At 41.1% G+C, this 18,184-nt stretch overlaps 2 protein-coding genes across 3 annotated transcripts in view; both read left to right on the top strand.

The window, feature by feature from the left end:
- Positions 1-6,792, top strand: part of Cryzl1 (crystallin zeta like 1) — a 36,943-nt gene extending 30,151 nt beyond the window's left edge. Inside the window, exons 8-12 of one of the 2 annotated variants that reach the window (XM_070030610.1) lie at positions 811-909; positions 2,795-2,916; positions 3,705-3,810; positions 4,658-4,703; positions 6,227-6,792. In XM_070030610.1, coding sequence (XP_069886711.1) covers positions 811-909; positions 2,795-2,916; positions 3,705-3,810; positions 4,658-4,703; positions 6,227-6,326 — 473 coding nt within the window. In that variant the 3' untranslated portion in view covers positions 6,327-6,792. The remainder of the gene's footprint in view (positions 1-810; positions 910-2,794; positions 2,917-3,704; positions 3,811-4,657; positions 4,704-6,226) is intronic. The other variant, XM_070030611.1, reaches the window with a different exon arrangement.
- Positions 6,793-7,366: 574 nt separating this feature from the next.
- Positions 7,367-18,082, top strand: Donson (DNA replication fork stabilization factor DONSON). The gene is made up of 10 exons (XM_070030609.1): positions 7,367-7,726; positions 8,252-8,332; positions 9,503-9,706; positions 11,020-11,198; positions 11,828-12,006; positions 13,534-13,612; positions 13,726-13,830; positions 14,674-14,872; positions 16,904-17,116; positions 17,621-18,082. The coding sequence occupies exons 1-10, from the start codon at positions 7,415-7,417 to the stop codon at positions 17,756-17,758; spliced, it is 1,689 nt and encodes a 562-aa protein (XP_069886710.1). The 5' UTR covers positions 7,367-7,414; the 3' UTR covers positions 17,759-18,082.
- The last annotated feature ends 102 nt before the right edge of the window (positions 18,083-18,184 follow it).

Genomic DNA, 18,184 nt, shown 5'->3' with positions numbered 1-18,184 from the left:
TATTAGTAGAGGTGTTGGGTTTTTTTTTTTGTTTTTTGGGTTTTTTTGTCAGTCGTGGGGCTTGAACTCTGGGCTTGGGCGCTGTCCCTCAGCTCTTCAGCTCAAGGTGAGCGCTCTACCGTTTGAGTCCCACCTGTTTTCTAGTGGTTTATTGGAGATAAGAATCTCACAGACTTTTCTTACCTGGGCTGGCTTTGAACCCTGATCCTCAGATCTCAGCCTCCTGAATAGCCAGGATTACAGTCATGAGCCACTAGCACCCGGCAGTGTTCTTTTTTATATAAATACCTTTATAGCTTTGGGGGGGTTTTTTAGAGTTTATTTTGCTAAATATTATTTTATATGATCAGAGAAACAGAGGCATTGGGCCTCTAAGAAGATCCTCCAAGCTTTAAACAGTATTTAATCTAAACATAACTCTATGAGCAGTGTGATCTTCCATTTCATGTTATAATATACCTTGTAAATATAAGCCCTGTTTTTCAGATTCTCAGTTCTAGCACTATATCCTATAATCAGAGAATAGTCCTCTGTTTACAGACCAGCCTCTGACCACTTTATCCACAAAAAAGATAGCATTGTTTTTTATTGAATAACCCAGTCTCTTCAATTAGAGTGATCCTTATCAATATTGGACTTACAGAGAAAAAAGTATGATTAGAATTGACTTTTTCTCTTTAAACTTAGTAATTGAACTGTTTATTCATTTCAGAGAAAAGACATTTATGTGCTTTTCTTTTTTCTCCCCTGATTTGTTTGTGTTGATTACTTAGAGAACAGTACAATTGCCTGATATCCTGTCCTTTACAGCCCGAGTGATCGATGTATCTAATGGGAAAGTCCATGTTGCCGAAAGCTGTTTGGAAGAAACAGGTGGCCTGGGAGTAGATATTGTTCTGGATGCTGGAGGTAGGTACCCATGAAATCAGGAGCCTGTGTAAGTGGGCTTTTTTTTCTTCATTTTAAAATAAATTTTATTCTTGACATTTAAGGAAAACAATGCAAACTGTAAAATAAAAAATATATATCTTCTGTAGTATCAGAAAACAATTTTAACTCCAGGTTCCATTAAAAATCATAAGAGGCGGGACGTCGGTGGCTCACATCTAATCCTAGCTACTCAGACCACGGTTCAAAGCCAGTCCAGGCAGGAGAGTCCATGAAACTCTTATCTCCAATTAACCACCTAAAAACCGGAAGTGGTGCTGTGGCTCAAGTGGTAGAGCACTAGCCTTGAGCTTAGAGCTCAAGGACAGCACACAGGCCCACAGCTCAGGACCCACGAACAACAACAAAAAATAATCATCATAATCATAAGAGGCACTGCATGTTTTTGGAAAAGAGAGTTAACAGAAGCACTGTGATTGTTAAATTATCACCAAATCATAAAAAGGTGGTGGCAATAGTAACTGTTTCTTATCACAAGAAACTTACAACATAATTGCTAATATACTCAAGTATATATCTGATACAGAGAATTTCTATCTCTTGGCCTTCAGAGGATTATTAATCATCTCCAAATAGTCAAATTCAAACACAATACTTGGAGTCAAAAATATCTACTGTATTGAAATGTTTCTTTTATAATTAATATAGTCAATTCTTGGCAATTCTGTTGTAATTACTTTGCAGTTATTATTCAAGAACATTAAAAATCAGATTTTAGGACTTACCCACCCGTGTAAGTCTTGTAGCATAAAGAATTTTAGGGGAAAAAATGTAACAAGGAAATAATTAATGTACTAAATTGAATGTTTAGTTAGGGGCTTTGTTTTTAACTAAAGACTTAACTATTTAAATAGGAACATCCCAACTTTGTCCCATTGTCATCACACTGTCTCTGAAAGAAAAAGTATCATTGCCTTTTAAATACACATAGGCACTGAAGTTGAACTAACACATGGCAAACCTTGGTCCCAGATCTTTGTCCACATCTGCTGTGTGTGGCTGCCCTCTATTGGATGACTGACTTCTAAGTTGCTGTTGGAAAACAAAGGACTTTCCATCTTTTTCTTGATAAATTTGACTAATAGCTGCTTACTACCTAACCTCATCTAAAAGACTGATGTGGTGGCCCACAAGCACTTCTGTTTATACTTGTTTGTACTATAGCTGTAGCCATTGTGTGTTTTCTTTTTAACCAACATTTTCCACGATTTGAAATTAGCTCCAAGAAAAAACAGTGCAAATGAGGATAAGTATTTTGATAGCATGTTTTTCAAATGTACATTTTGGTAGTTATGAGTTATGCAAAGTATGGCTCAGTTGGGTCTGTGAATAATCATAAAGCAACTCATTTCATTGTGTTAAGCTCTTATTGTTACAATTACTATTATGATAGTAGTTATGTATTACGCTATCTTTCTTAGGATGCAAAAAGTAGAGTTAAGAGTTAAAGTGCCAGAATACATTGTTGCCTTCTAAGCAAAAATACTGTGTGTGTGTGTGTGCGCGCGCGCACTTTCAGTGGTTCTAGGCCTTGAACTTAACCTGGACCTTGTCCCTTAGCTTCTTTATGCTCAAGGCAAGCACTCTACCACTTAAGCCACAGCAACACTTCCAGCTTTTTCTGAGTAGTTTGTTGGAGATAACAGTCTCACAGACTTTCCTGGCCTGGCTGGCTTCAAACCATGATCCTCAGATCTCGGCCTCCTGAATAGTTAGGATTACAGGCATGAGCCGCCAGCAGCTGGCTGAAAAATACTTCTTATATAAAAAATTAAACTTTTTTGAGGTTATTATAATGTGATATTTTTTTCTTTTTTTCTGGCTTTTTCAACTGTTCACTTAAAAGTGAGGTTATATAATAAAGATGATGAGCCAGCTGTGAAATTACAACTTCTACCACATAAAAATGATATCATCACACTTCTTGGTGTTGGAGGCCACTGGATCACAACAGAAGAAAACCTTCAGGTATTATCAGAACAATAATATAATTAACAAAACCAGTATAATTTCTGAGTTGTACTCTGTTTAAAGGAATGTATTTTCTTTTTTCATGTTAGTTAAATGCTAGCCAAAATGTTAAATAAAATACTGCCTGGTGGAGACTTCATTTAGTTAGAATGAACTTTAAGGGTTTGTAGGGTTTTTTAGTGATTTGGAAGTCATGGCTTCTGAATTTTTAGGTTGTAAAACTTTTTATTTAAAATGTTTAAATTGTATTTCAAATAACACTGTAATATAACACAAAGATACTTAGAAAAATATTGGTTTAAAATTATCCTATTTTTTCATTATTCAAATTGGCATTATAAATAACTTATCTATTGAATAGATAGGTTACCTCCCAAGTTTCTTTGACCATATTCTACTTAAATTATATCATGGCTTATATACAAATAACATTATTTTCAAAGGCCAATGTTGACTTTTCAGTGTATTCATAATGTCTTCTTGAAGCATATTCATGAAGATGACTAGTAGTTATCAGAATCCAAATACTAGAGCCCCTCCAGCAAGCATTTCCTCACTGGCATTCTAGACTGACCTGCATCTGCCCTATACTTATCACCTAGCTAGTAGATCATTTTGGACCATGACATAAACAAGAAAACATTGTGGTTTACATAACATTGTTACTAAATTGTGTGTGTGTGTGGTTTCAACAGTATTTGTCTAGATGTTCTTCTGACTTAAGATAGCAATCATCCTTTTGCTGTTAAACTCATAGCAGCTGGTCTTTGTTTATTCCATCAAAGTTGGATCCTCCAGATAGCCACTGCCTTTTCCTCAAGGGAGCAACCGTGGCGTTCCTGAATGACGAAGTCTGGAACTTATCAAATATACAGCAAGGAAAATATCTATATATCCTTTTTTCTACTGATTTTAGTTTCTGGCTTGAAATGTACCTTATGTACAGTTCATTATGTCAAGAAGTAGCAATTAGCTATTATGTTTCCTTGAATACATTCTAAATAGCTTCCCAGGTATTTGTTTTAACATTAAAAGAACTCTATGAGATATAAGTACTCTGCCTCACAGGTTAAGAAAACAAAACAAAAAAGCATAGAGAACCAGAACCAGAATCACTCCTGATCCATATAAAGGTGCTGATAACCTACTTGACAAAGCCCAGATTTGTCAGATTGGAACATGATAAGTTTATATGAAATGATGAATTTCTGAATCAGATATATATGTTATAAACAAGCTATCCCTGACTTATCAACTAGAGCTCATGTTAAGGTTTTTGTGACATAGTTTTAAATTCTCAGCTACTCAGATAGGCACCAACATTTCCAGCTTAATTATTTGCCTTTCTGCAATCACATTTTGAACCTGTTTCAGCCATATTAGTTGATAATATATACCTAATGTAAGAGGCAGATGCTGAGTACCATCATTGGATGACAATGAAAATCATACATCGTTCTATCACTGTTCATAGAGATAAGAGTACTCATCACCTAAATGCTAAGCTTGGCAACTTTTATCATTCGTCCTTAGAAGTTTGAGGCCATGGTCTACTACAAGTTCTGTTAAATCATTCCTCTAATTTAGAAATAAACTTGACTGTGGCTTCATAACACTTTGAACTGGCAGTGCAAAACATTTTTAGAAAGCAAAAAGTGACCAGTCTAGCATCTTCTGCTTATTGAATAGACTAATTTTCTTTTGTTTATATTGTCCCCTTAACTGTTCTTCTAGCTACGTATTTTAAAGGATGTGATGGAGAAGTTGTCATCTGGTGTTTTTAGGTATGCAAAAAAAAAAAAAAACCTAAATCATGGTTCTTTTTGTTTTTGTCAGTTGTGGGGCTTGAATTATCTCTTAAGCTCAAGGCAAGCACTCTATCACTTGAGCCACAATGCTACTTCCAGTTTTCCGATGGTTAATTGGAGATAAGAGTCTCATGGACTTTCCTGCCCTGGCTGGCTTTGAACCGTGATCCTCAGATCTCAGCCTCCTGAGTAGCTAGGATTACAGGCATGAGCCACCACCACCCGGCTAAATCATCATTCTTTTTTTTTTTTTTTTTTTTTTTTTGTCGGTCGTGGGGCTTGAACTCTGGGCCTGGGCGCTGTCCCTCAGCTCTTCAGCTCAAGGCAAGCGCTCTACCACTTGAGCTACAGCGCCACTTCTGGTTTTCTGGTGATTTATTGGAGATAGGAGTCTCACAGTCTCTCCTGCCTGGGCTGGCTTTGAACCGCAATCCTCAGATCTCAGCCTCCTGAGTAGCTAGGATTACAGGCGTGAGCCACCAGCGCCCGGCTAAATCATCATTCTTGTTTGCTTTTTCTATTCTTAAGGAGAATAACATGGGCATTTTTTTTCTTTTTTCTTTCAGCTTTTACAGCATACCTGTTGTCTTATTTTATTATTTAGTTTTGAAAAATGACTGCTCTGTATTTTCCAAATCTATGAGCTTTTCTCCCTTCGTTCCATTCTGTATCTTACACTTTCTTTTCCTCATTACTTAAAAAGAGGAAAGAGGGAAATTTGTTTAAGTTGGATCTGTTTATTATTTACAAAAGAGGGAGTGGCTAAAGAAGTGATTTTATTTTTCTCCTCAAAATTTATGTGGGGCATGTAGGTGAGTGCCCATGATTCCAACGCCTTGAAGGCAGAGGCAGACGGATCCGGAGTTTGAGGTCAGCCTGGGGTACATAGTGAAACCCTATCTCAAAAAAAAAACCAACCCAGTAATCTTAACCAGTAACACTTTATCCAGGCAAGCTGGTGTTCACCTGTAATCCTAACCCTCAAGAGGCTGAAGCAGGAGGATTATAAGTTTGAGGCAGCCTGAGCTCAAAGCAAAACCCTATCAAAACAAGCAAATTTCTTTTTGCCAATATTGGGGTTTGAACCTTAAGGCCTCAAGATTGCTAGGCTTGCTTGCTCAGCTGGCATTTGAGCTGTGCTTTTTATTGTGCCAATACAGGGGCTTGAATTTAGGGCCTTGAGCTCTTGTGTGAGTTTTCTGCTTAAGGCTAGCGCTCCATCACTTTGAGCCACACCTACACTTCGCAGCCCAGCATTTTTGCTGGCTATTTTGGAAACGGAGTCTTGACTTTTCTGACCAAGTTAACTTTCAGCTGCCACCTGATTAGCTAGGATTACAGAAATGAACCACTGGTGCTAGGTTACTTACTTAAACACTTTTAACAGTAGAAATACCAATAGATAAGTTTGTTTGAATGATATGAAGCAGTGTAACCATCTTGTGTGTTCTGCTCATCTGCAACTAGACCTGACATTCCTAATGATTTTTCTCCCCTAGACCTTTATTGGATGAACCCATTCCACTGTATGAGGCAAAAGTGTCCATGGAAGTTGTTCAGAAAAATCAAGAAAGAAAAAAGCAAGTGGTTCAGTTTTAATTTTCTTCTTTGCCAGACCTCAGTTGGATGTACTTATCCCAGTATTTGAAGCCAGTTTTCTTTGAAAATTATTGAGAAAAATCAAGGAAGATAAAAAGAAAAGCTCAAGCTAGTTCCATTTTGAAGCATTTTTTCCTGGATGTTCAGTTTGTGACATATCTGAAAAGTACTTGCAAAACTGTTGTGGATACGATTGAGATATTTATTTTAATATCGGAAGGGAATATTCGGTTTTAAGTTATTGTTTTTATGCATTTTGCTTATCTATAAAATTCCTTAAGAAAAAAAAACCCTCCTTCCTGCAAAAAGCACACTATTTTTATACATGTTATAGGCCTTTGCTGTACTGTCAAAATGTTATTAATTCTATATCAACTCTGTTCTCAACATCTTTTCCCAACAAGCCCCTGCTGTCATAATTTAAGCATCTGAGTATATTTTCAAGCCTCCAAGTGTCTAACCCCTAGCTAGACACTGAAGTGTTGTTTGAGGATATTCATACCCTCTTGAGTTTTTCCAGGATCAGACCATTTCAGTAACTCTTGTAGTGACAGCGGCGGAGCTGGCAGCTGGCGTGGAGGGCTGTGCGGCCAGCGGCAGGAAGGGGCACAGGAGGGTTGCTGGAGGTTGAATTACCCAAGTGGAAATGGGGTGGCGGAGAGGCCCAGGCCCCAGCGCCGCCCCGGGACGCCGCCACTAGCGCTCTGGACGATAACGGAGCAGCTGGCCCGTCACCACAGCGCAGGTGTGATGTCTGCTTTTCCGCCAGGCGCCAAGCCCCCGATGCGATCTTAACTAGCGCTCCACCCCGTCGGTGTCCGACGGCGCGGTGCACAGGTGCCCACGACCTCGCGAACCAGCCAGCGGACTCCTGGAAGCGGGCGGAGCGCGGGCAGCGCCGGGGGGGGGCGGGTAATGGTCTCCGCGGGAGGCCCACGGCGCATGCTCCACGCAGCGCAAGGCGTGGCCACGTCGGGGCGGGGCCTGACCGGCTCCAGTCGGCGCTCGGCGCGGCGCCGCGTCGGGGGCGGGGCCGGCGCGCGCGGGAAGGGCTGGCGGGGCTGCCGGCAGCGTCCCGGCCGCTCGTCATGGCTCTGTCGGTGCCCGGCTACTCGCCCAGCTTCAAAAGGCCGCCCGAGAAATTGCGGCTGCGACGGAAAAGGGCACGGAGCTCCGGGGCCGCCGCCTCCCAGGCCCCCGAGCTGCCGGAGCCCGCGGCGCGCCGGGCCGCCCTGGCGGCGGGGCTGCCCCTCCGCCCCTTCCCCGCCGCGGCGGGCCGAGGCCCCGGCGGCCGGCCCGCGGCTCCGAGGAACCCCTTCGCCCGCCTGGACAACTGCCCGCGGGCCTCCTCCGAAGGCGCGGACGCGCGGCCCCGCCGGCCGCAGGAGGGGTCGGCCCCGGTGAGTGCCTCGGTCGGGCCTGGCCGTCAAGGGCGCTGCCCCTCGGGGAGGGCAGCTGCGGTTCGAGGCTGGGAAAAGGGCGCGAAGAGTTGGTGCCGCCAGGGGCAGGAGGGCGTCCTGGGCCCTGCAAACGGCAGCCCTCCGGAGTCCTGGTTTGGGGCGGCTACCCTGCTGTGGACGGGCTGGCCGGGCTCCGGGCGGCCCACCACAGCCCCAGCCCCCTGGAAGAGGGCCGGGAAGAACGTTCGGACACCCGGTCCTGGATGGGGTAACACAGGAACCTGCCCTCCTCCGTGGGCTGGGCTCCCTCCTTTCGCGTCCTCAGAATTTTCTGGGGATGAAGGAATGTGAAGGTAATTTGGGGTGAGATTTCCCTAAAGTGTCTTCCCCTAAAGCCTTTTTGGATCTTTTGGTTAAGGTTTACACATCAGTTACTAATTGTGCAAACATCTACCTAGCCCCCTTTTCCCTTAATTTTAAAGTTCAGACAAAACAAAGTTGTTTTTTTCTTTTTGATATCTTCAGCCTTTAGATTATAAAAGAGAAAATGATTCCCTATTGGAAGAGCTGTTTCCCGAAAAGACGACTATCAGTGAACCATCCGAGGTAATATTTGTTAAATGCCATCAGGTGTTACATTCTTATAAATTCGTACTCAGAAGCATTTTTTGCTTCACAAAGAAGCTTGAGCGTGATGCTCTATACTAGGGCTGGAAAGGTGGCATCAGCCAAGCTCCAGGACTTTGTGTGATAAAAATATTCACACTAGAACACGTGGGTTGTCTCTCTACTCCCTCACTTTTGAATTCTTCTGCAGTGAGTGTCTCCTTCCACTCCTCATTCAGAGACAGCTCCAGCTTAGCTACCCAATCTTCAAATACCAGATTGCCTCCAGAGACATAGCACTGAACCTTGCTGTTCCTCTCCCAGCGCACACACACTTTCTAGCTCAAGTATTTCCCTTGTGATAGTTTGATAGTTCATACTTTGTCCTAATGGAGACAGCAATTTCCCTTGTACACATGAAGGGCTTTCATATGATGTCAGAGGTAGTTCCCCTTTGTGTTTTTGTGATGTTACCTAAAATAATCCTTGTAATGTGGAAAATACTGACTGGAAGAGCAACAGCAAAGCAAGTGAGAGGTAAGCTTATGAAGCCCAAAAATATTTCTCGGTGTGGCTCCTACATGGGTTTCCTATGAGAAAAGTAGCTTAGCCTTGGTTCCAGGGTTTCAGATGTTTAAAAGATACTCTTAAATACTGGGAAGAGGTTTCTTTTTTTGTGTGTCATAATTTTTTCTTGGCTGTGGGGACAGGGTAGGGGCAAGAGCAAGAGCAGAGACAAAGGACTTCTAAGGTCTTCTCTGCTTTGTATATCTTACCATTGGGAAAGTTTGGGGGAGACCAGTTTTTTAAGGTTTCCCTTGGCTGTAAGCAATGGGTGGCAACCTGGATGACCTCTGCACAAACCCCATGCACCAAATTGGATTCCCATGATTCTGAGTTCTAGCTTGGGTTGGCTGAGTTCTTTAGCATTGTAAAAAGTGAAATGTGCCCTTCCTCCACCACCAGCCTCAAAATATGTTCACTTCACAATATGTTACAACAGCCTAGTTTACATCCTTCCAGGCTCTTTCAGTGTATAGTATATTTTTAATATTTAGTATATGATTAGAATAATTTTGATGTTTGAGTGATCATAAATGTATTCTTGAAGTCTTCAGGTTGCTGGCTTTTTTTCTTGGAAGTAACCTTTATGTTCTTGTTTTCTGAAAGACTCAACACCTATCATTCTTTGAATCGGATACTCCATCTTCAGAAAGTACTGAGTTACCTGTGGACTGGAGCATTAAAACTCGACTCCTTTTTACCTCTTCTCAACCCTTTACCTGGGCAGATCACTTGAAAGCACAGGAAGAGGCTCAAGGTCTTATCCAACATTGTAGGGCAGTAGAAGTTACTTTGCCCCCAAATATTCAGGTAATTCTGAAATAAAGTACCCGTGGTTTAAAGTGACAAGTATAAAATGCTCCTCTATAAAATACCAAAGATACTTCTTTCCATTAAAGTTTTCTGGTATTTAAAGACACAAAAGCAGAAAGTTTTGTTTTTCTTAGATAACATTTTTATGTACATTTAAGGCTTTTTAAGAAAGTATTGGGAGTCCAGTGCTGGTGGCTCACAGCTATAATCCTAGCTACTCAGGAGGCTGAGATCTGAGGATCATGGTTTGAAGCCAGCCAGGCAGAAATGAGACTTATCTTCAATAAACTTCACAGAAAAAGCCAGAATTGATGCTGTTGCTTAAGAGTAGTATGCTAGTCTCAGGGACAGCATCCAGGACCTGAGTTCAAGCCCCAGGACTGGCAAGACAAAAAGGAAAGAAAGAAAAGTATTGGGAAATGAGAAATAATTGAGTAGGATTATAAAAGCAGAGATTTTTTTTTTTTTTTACTTAGGACATGCTGGTTTTTTTCTTATACACAGATTCTTGCTACTTCAGTAATAGTCTTGTAAGTTTAGTGAGTATAATGAGTGTATAATGGTTTTAGAGACATAGCTTCCTTACGCTGAAGCATCTCATCAGCTCAAACTAGTTTATAAAGGTTTACCTGAAAGAGCACCTAGTGTATCTTCTTCAGTAAATGGACCGGGATGATAAATAATTTGCATTATGGGTGTTGACTGGCTACTTTCCAGTGTTTTCATAGGTGGAGGAGGACCCAAAGAGTGCTACACATACATTCCCACCCTTCATTGTAGAAAAGCTAGTCCTATTCTCAAGGGACTAGTTTCATCCAGAGAAATGGGAATTTTCTCCCTCTCTCTGGTTTCTCCGAAACAGTGTAATAGATCATTTATTGCTTGCCAGAAAGGATGTACTACATTTTAACTCTGGGAAGAGTTAATTCTAGAGGTTAAAATTATTTCTGTGTCTAGGAATTTAGTTTATATAGGAAGCAGTAAGAGCCAGGCACTTGGCGGCTCATGCCTATAATCCTAGCTGCTCAGAAGGCTGAGATCTGAGGATTGTGGTTCAGAGATAGCTGGGATAGGAAAGTCTGTGAGACTCCTATCTCTAGTTTACCACCAGAAAACTGGAAGTGACACTGTGGCCCAAAGTGGTAGAGTGCCAACTTTGGGTAAAAGAGCTCAGGAACAGAGCCCAGGCCCTGAGTTCAAGCCCCATGACCAACCACAAAAATAAGGCAGTAGGATTCTTAGACAGAAAATTTGGTATAATTCTGTGTCTCCTGACTCAAAAGTAAATCTTCTGTTCCTCTGGATTTTAGGATCCCAAACTCTCCACTGAGTTACGGTGTGCCTTCCAGCAGAGTCTTGTCTACTGGCTCCACCCTGCCTTGTCTTGGCTACCACTGTTCCCTCGTGTTGGAGCTGATAGAAAAATGGCTGGAAAGACAAGCCCTTGGTCAAACGATGAAGCCTTGCAGCACATTCTAATGAGTGACTGGTAAGATAATAGGCTTTTATAATATAATGGCGAATATACTGTATTTGTGACTTGGAAATAAATAGCAGTAAAAGGATCTTCATATCTTCCTGAATTTCACCAGGAACCATTAGTCACTAACATTTAAGTTGCTTTCCTTTTTTTCCTCTTTGTTCATAGGTCAAATATAGAATGTATATGTGTACTAGATATATACTGACACATAGAATTCTTTTTTTTAAAAAATAAGTTTTTTTATTGTGAAAGTACTGTACAGAGGGGTTACAATCAAATGAGCAAGGTAATGAGTACATTACGTAGAATTTTTTATCATTATTTCCTATCAGTTTTACTTACATTCCTGTTCAGTATGTTGCTCAGAGCAAGTCAGCAATCAGTTATTAGTATTAGTGGTATAAATAGTGATATGCACTATTTATTATAAGTGCCATGAAGTCATCAGTAAGATCCCATTACCACTAGCAGTCGTTTAAAGCCAAGTTGTAAATAACTACAGAAATTCAAATCCATTTCTGAAGTATTTGTCGTGTTTTAAACCAGCTGAGTGTCAAATTGAATTGTACAAAATTAAATTTTAAACTGAGTTAAATGCTTAATAACACCAAGAGAAAAATTCGTTTCTTTCATAGGTCTGTGAGCTTTACTTCTCTGTATAATCTGCTGAAGACGAAACTCTGTCCCTACTTCTACGTTTGTACCTACCAGTTTACTGTCCTGTTCCGAGCAGCAGGATTAGCAGGGAGTGATGTCATCACAGCTGTCCTATCTCCTACGACAAGAGGATTGAGAGAAGCTATGAAAAATGAAGGTAAGAACTTAGGTTTGTAGTTCGAGTACTATCTTAATAGTAAACTTGCTGTAATCTGAATTGAGTTTACAATCTACCTGTATTTTTATTTTTTTTATTTTTTATTTTTTGTCGGTTGTGAGGCTTGACCTCTGGACCTGGCTGCTGTTCCTGCGCTCGTCAGCTCAAGGCGAGTGCTCTTGCACTTGAACCACAGCACCATTTCTGGTTTTCTGGTGGTTAATTGGAGATAAGAGTCTCCTGCCCAGGCTGGCTTTGAACAGTGATCCTCAGATCTCCGCCTCCTAAGTAGCTAGGATTACAGGCAGGAGCCACCAGCACCTGGGTCTACCTGTATTATTTTAAGAAACGTGTTCACTTCTAGATTTTGTTTGTATTTTTCCTATTTGATAAGCTGCCTCTTTGATAAGATGCCTTTCTCCGATCTCTGGAGTGAAGCCCATAAAGACCCAGAAAGTCAGTTTCTGAATGGACTCCTCCAGAAAGTCTTTTATAGTTAGGTACCTACCACCCAAACACTTTCAAAATGGGTCATCACAGTCACTGATGGATATAACCCAGCATTCCACACATTTTCAAAAACTAAACTGGAATGCGGTATAATTTGTGAAGAAGTAATACATGTACTGAGTTTATATAGTTTCCTGAACCTTCAATTCAAGGAGATAAATATGTGTATCGTGATAGCAAGTTTCAGGCTAGAGGTAGATCACCTGTCTACCAAGTCTCGGGTCCTGTATTCAAAACCTCAGTACCAGCCAAGCACTGATGGGGCCCACCTGTAATCCTAGCTACAAAGGACCCAGAGATCCAGAGGATCGGTGTTGGGAGTCAGCCTGGACAGGAAAGTCCTTGAGACTCCTTATCTCCTCATCTCCAGTTAACTACTAAAGTGCCAGAAGGTGAGCTGTGCTTCGAATGCTGAGGGCCAGCCTTGAGCAAAAAAGCTAAGGGACAAAGCGCAGGTCTTAAGTTAAAATCTCAGTATTGAAGGGGAAAAAGGGAAAGCTTAGCTGGGCTTGTTAGCTTGCACCTGTGATCTCACCATTTTGGGAAGTTGAGGCAAGAGGATCATGAGTTGCATGCCAGCTTGGTCTACAAGGCACACTTGGTCTCCAGAGAGAGACAGATAGGCAGGTTCAAAAGGAAAGGAGCTTAGAGATTACTGCTTTAATATACCAGGTGTAAAAAGTCACATTTTGTTTTGTCCTCTAAAAGGACATTCTGTTAATACTTTTTTTTTTTTTTGGTCGGTCGTGGGGCTTGAACTCTGGGCCTGGGCGCTGTCCCTCAGCTCTTCAGCTCAAGGCGAGCGCTCTACCACTTGAGCTACAGCGCCACTTCCGGTTTTCTGGTGGTTTATTGGAGATAGGAGTCTCACGGTCTCTCCTGCCCGGGCTGGCTTTGAACCGCGATCCTCAGATCTCAGCCTCCTGAGTAGCTAGGATTACAGGCATGAGCCACCAGCGCCCGGCTCTGTTAATACTTTTAAAGAAAACTAAGTATGTTTTTGTTTTTCTCATGTAGGCATTGAATTTTCCCTGCCTTTAATAGAAGAAAATGCTCTTAAGAAGAAAGTATATGGAACAAGCTTGGGACACAGGGAGTATGTGATTAAAATAACCTTTTACATAGTCCATGGCTTAAAAATTGAATGCAGTCCATTTGTGAAAGTAACCATTTTGTGAAATTGGCTCATTAACAACAGTGATTTCCTAGGGAGCAAGCAGGCAGTGATGAAGATGAAGAGGAAAGCTTTTCTTGGCTGGAAGAAATGGGTGTACAAGATAAAATTAAAAAGCCAGATATACTCTCCATCAAACTGTATCCTTTTAGTTTCTATTAACAGTAATCAGTTTTCATTGAATTTAGTGGTGAGTTTTAACATTGAACGGATTTTTAACTTACTATAATCTTAAATTATCTTAAGATTTTTTACTAATTCTCCATTAAGACAAAGCATTCAACTTTTTAAGTTTTAGGGAGAATAGTGTTTTGGGGTTTTACTGGTCCTTAGGCTTAGGTACTTAGGACCTGGGCACTGTCCTTGAGCTTTTTTTTTTTTTTTTTGGATCCGGTCGTGGGGCCTGAACTCTGGACTTGGGTGCTGTCCCTCAGCTCTTCAGCTCAAGGCTAGCACTCTACCACTTGAGCCACAGTGCCACTTCCGGCTTTTTTCTTTTTGCTTATGTGGTGCTGAGGAATCGAACCCAGGGCCTCATGCATGCAAGGCAAGCGCTCTACCACTGAGCCACCTTCCCAGCCCCTGTCCTTGAGCTTTTTTGCTCAACTAACACTCTTATTTCAGCCATAGCACCACTTCCAGTTAATTGGAAATAAGAGTCTCATGGACTTTCCTGCCTGGACTGGCTTTGTACCCTAGCTTCAGATCTCACCCTCCTGAATAGTTAGAATTTCAGGCGTGAGCCAGTGGCACCTGGCAATATTAAGTTAGTGCCACAAAGTATGTTGTTTTTGTTGATTATCAGTTTCTAGCAAATTTAGCACTTTGTTTAATGAACTTAGCACTATGAATGCAATGAAGGGGGGAGGGTCAACAGCATTTTGTTTTGGGTAAAAGAGGTCCGAGGAGATTTAGAATTGAAATAACAATTTCCTTGTTGGTGTGGTTTATGCTTTTGCAGTTTCCTTGATTGTTATCTTCAGACGTAAAGAGAGACATGAAATACAAATGGATCACAGACCTGAGTCTGTTGTGTTGGTGAAAGGAATCAACACCTTCACATTGCTAAACTTTTTGATTAACTGTAAGAGTTTAGTTTCTACCTCAGGTGTACAGGCAGGACTTCCACCAACTCTGTTATCACCTGTGGCTTTCCGAGGTGCCACAATGCAAATGCTTAAGGTAATTTAAAAAATTCTGTACCCAGCCAGTTCCCATACCATAGCTTTTTGGGGATAGATAAGAGGAGACAGTACTCAGTTTGCAATTGGTACACAGACTAGCACTCTTACCATTTGAACCATGCCTGAAGCCCATTTTGCTTTAGTTATTTTTCAGATAATGTTTCATATTTTTGCCCAGGCCAACCTGGACCAGTCCTCCAACCTATTCCTCCCACTTAATTGAGATAGTAGGTACACACCACATTATTCACCTTCTTGGTTGAAATGGCATCTTTTTCTTCAGGCTGGCCTCAAACCGCAATCCTCTTGAGTAGCTAGAGTTAAAGATGGGAGTCGCTATGCAAGGGCTTTACATTTAAAGAAGTACTTTTTTTAAGATGAGTTTTTCGTGTGTTTGCAGATCTAGGGGTAGCACTAGGCCTTGCATTTACTAGGTAAGCACTCTGCCATTTGATCAGCATCCTACCCTTTTTTAATTTTTCAGTTAGGGTCTACCATTTTTTTTTTTTTTTTTTTTTTGGTCAGTCATGGGGCTTGAACTCTGGGCCTGGGCGCTATCCCTCAGCTCTTCAGCTCAAGGCGAGCGCTCTACCACTTGAGCTACAGCGCCACTTCCAGTTTTCTGGTGGTTTATTGGAGATAGGAGTCTCACGGTCTCTCCTGCCCGGGCTGGCTTTGAACCGCGATCCTCAGATCTCAGCCTCCTGAGTAGCTAGGATTACAGGTGTGAGCCACCAGAGCCCCGTGGGTCTACCATTTTTGCCTGGTGCTTTCCTCAGACACAGCCCTGTGTGACTGGCATGTACTAACTGCTATGCTCAGCTTTTTTTTTTTTTTTTTTTGTCAGTTGTGGGGCTACCTAGGCACTATCCCTAAGCTCTTTTTGCTCAAGGCTAACTCTACCACTTTGAGCCACATCTTCACTTACAGTTTTGGGTCGTTAGTTAATTGGAGGTAAGAGACTCATGGGGACTTTTCTGTTTAGATCTTAGCCTCCCTGAGTAGCTAGGATTACAGGCATAAGCTACCATCACCTAGCCTCAGCTTGATGTTAACAAAAGATCCTACCAACGTTTTTGCCCATAGTGGCCCATGAACTTCAGTCCTCTCATCTTTACCTTCCAGATAGCTGGAATTCCATATGTGTACCACTTTGTCTGACCCTCATTTCTTTATTTTTTTTAAACATTACTCTTACCACTTGTATTCATCATAGCATATTTTAGTGCCAAGGCTCTGAGTTCCAGCAATAGTACCTGCACATATACAACACACACACCCTAGGATCATAGCACTTGGAAGACTGAGGCAGAATGATACCAACTTTTTTGGGTGTGCCAGTCCTGATCACAACTTTCAAGGCCAACTTGGCCTGAACCACATGACAAGACCCTGTCTCAATTTCAAAAACCTTGGATCCTTGGTGATAATAATTGTTCTAAATTTCTGTAAACAAAATGAGATGTATTGTTGAAAAAAGTTGCATATAAAATATGCATTAACAAGCAGGGTGCTGGCAGCTCACACCTGTAATCCTTGCTACTCAGTAGGTTGAGATCTGAGGATTGCAGTTCAAAACCAGTCTGGGCAGGAAAGTCCATGAGACACTCTATCTCTAATTAGCCACCAGAAAACCAGAAGTGGTGCTATGGCTCAAGTGGTAGAGTGCTCGCCCTGACCTAAAGAGTGAGGGACAGCGCCCAGGCCCAGAGTTCAAGCTCCACACGGTCAATAACAACAAAAAACACATTTAACAGCACAGAATGGATTTTGGAACTTTCCAGTAGCCATCCCATGTTTATGTATTAAATCAGGTAAGATGTATAAATTAAAGCCTCCAGAATATAGTGCAACTTAGAAACTCAAAAGAGTATGGTAGAGACTATTTTTACTCAGATTTGTGTTGAAGCCTTAGGAACTATTTTTATTCCATAATTATTAGAGAAACCCCAAATAAAGTTACTCAAATTTTGAACTAAGGGACTTGAGAGATGATCATAACTTTCTTTTTCTTTAAATTCTCATGAAGGCACGAAGTGTTAGTGTAAAGACACAAGCCCTTTCTGGATACAAAGATCAATTTAGCTTGGAGATTACCGGTCCAGTCATGCCTCATGCTCTACATTCTGTAACCATGCTCCTCAAATCTTCCCAGAATGGGTCATTCTCTGCAGTACTGTATCCACATGAGCCAACCACTGTATTTAATATCTGCCTGCCGCTGAGTAAGGTACTAGAGAAAGTAAGTATATTGTACTTGTGATTTCCTTTAGCTAGAAAAAGTATCTGTGCTGTTATGTTTGTCTCAAATTAGAAAGCTAGGAAGTTGAGGTAACAAATCGTGTCTCCATTTATACGTTGCTTTTTGGATTTTTCTGAACTTCAAGCTGCTGCACCAGTAACACCTCAAACCCATTTTCACCGCTCTCCCTGAGGCAAAGTGTTAACAGTACTTGATTCCTTCATAGTGTACAGAAATAGTTCTGATAGGTATTTATATAACCATATTTGTCTTTATTTCTTAGATTTCTATTTAGAGTAATTAATAGAGCCTATTAAAACTGGCATGTGCCTATCAGTTTGCCAGACCTGTAAACATATTTTACTGCCTTGGCCTATGTAAAAATTCTTAATTCTAACCACTAATCACATGAGTGATCCACTTTGTTAAGTTTCCCAGGTACTTACTAAAAAGTGCCCAACAACTTATGTGCTTTTTACTGACTTGTATAACATCTTTCCACAGGAAGTTGTCCATAAGGAGCTTGCTAATTGTGGTTTGCACACTGAGACTCTGAAACAATTTAGTCAAATACCAGTACTGGGGAAATCATCTTTACGAAATGTGGAAATGAGTGACTACAATTATAAATGGAGATCCTGAACACCAAAGTAAGCCTAAAAGGATTCTTTGAGGAAAAACCTCCTAGCAAGGAAATTCAAGATTCTGTTAAGCCTTTGACTTTTAAAGTTCATTTCAGGAATATGCTTACTTAAAAATACTGAAATATTTATATAATTTCTTTTATTACAAGGACTGAGCAGTAGCACTAAGGTTTAAAATCAACATTTGATTTTACTATTTTCATAGTATTTTCTGGTATGAAGAGGACAAACTTTTTAAACCTTAAATAACTTGGAGGAACATTCTCTCTGCAACCTAATTGTAAACTTGGTGGAAATCTGAATTAAAGACAGTGTTTCATTATTAATGGGAAACTGAAACATTTATAAACCTATAGCAGTCTTTTCCATGATATGGTGACTAAGGACATCAGGGCAAAGTATTACTCTTAACAATTTACCTACA

The sequence above is a fragment of the Dipodomys merriami genome, unplaced genomic scaffold (genome assembly GCF_024711535.1).
Source record: "Dipodomys merriami isolate MVZ:Mamm:240054 unplaced genomic scaffold, mDipMer1.0.p SCAF_2, whole genome shotgun sequence".
NCBI classification, from domain to species: domain Eukaryota; kingdom Metazoa; phylum Chordata; class Mammalia; order Rodentia; family Heteromyidae; genus Dipodomys; species Dipodomys merriami.
This window is presented reverse-complemented; position numbering and strand designations above follow the sequence as displayed.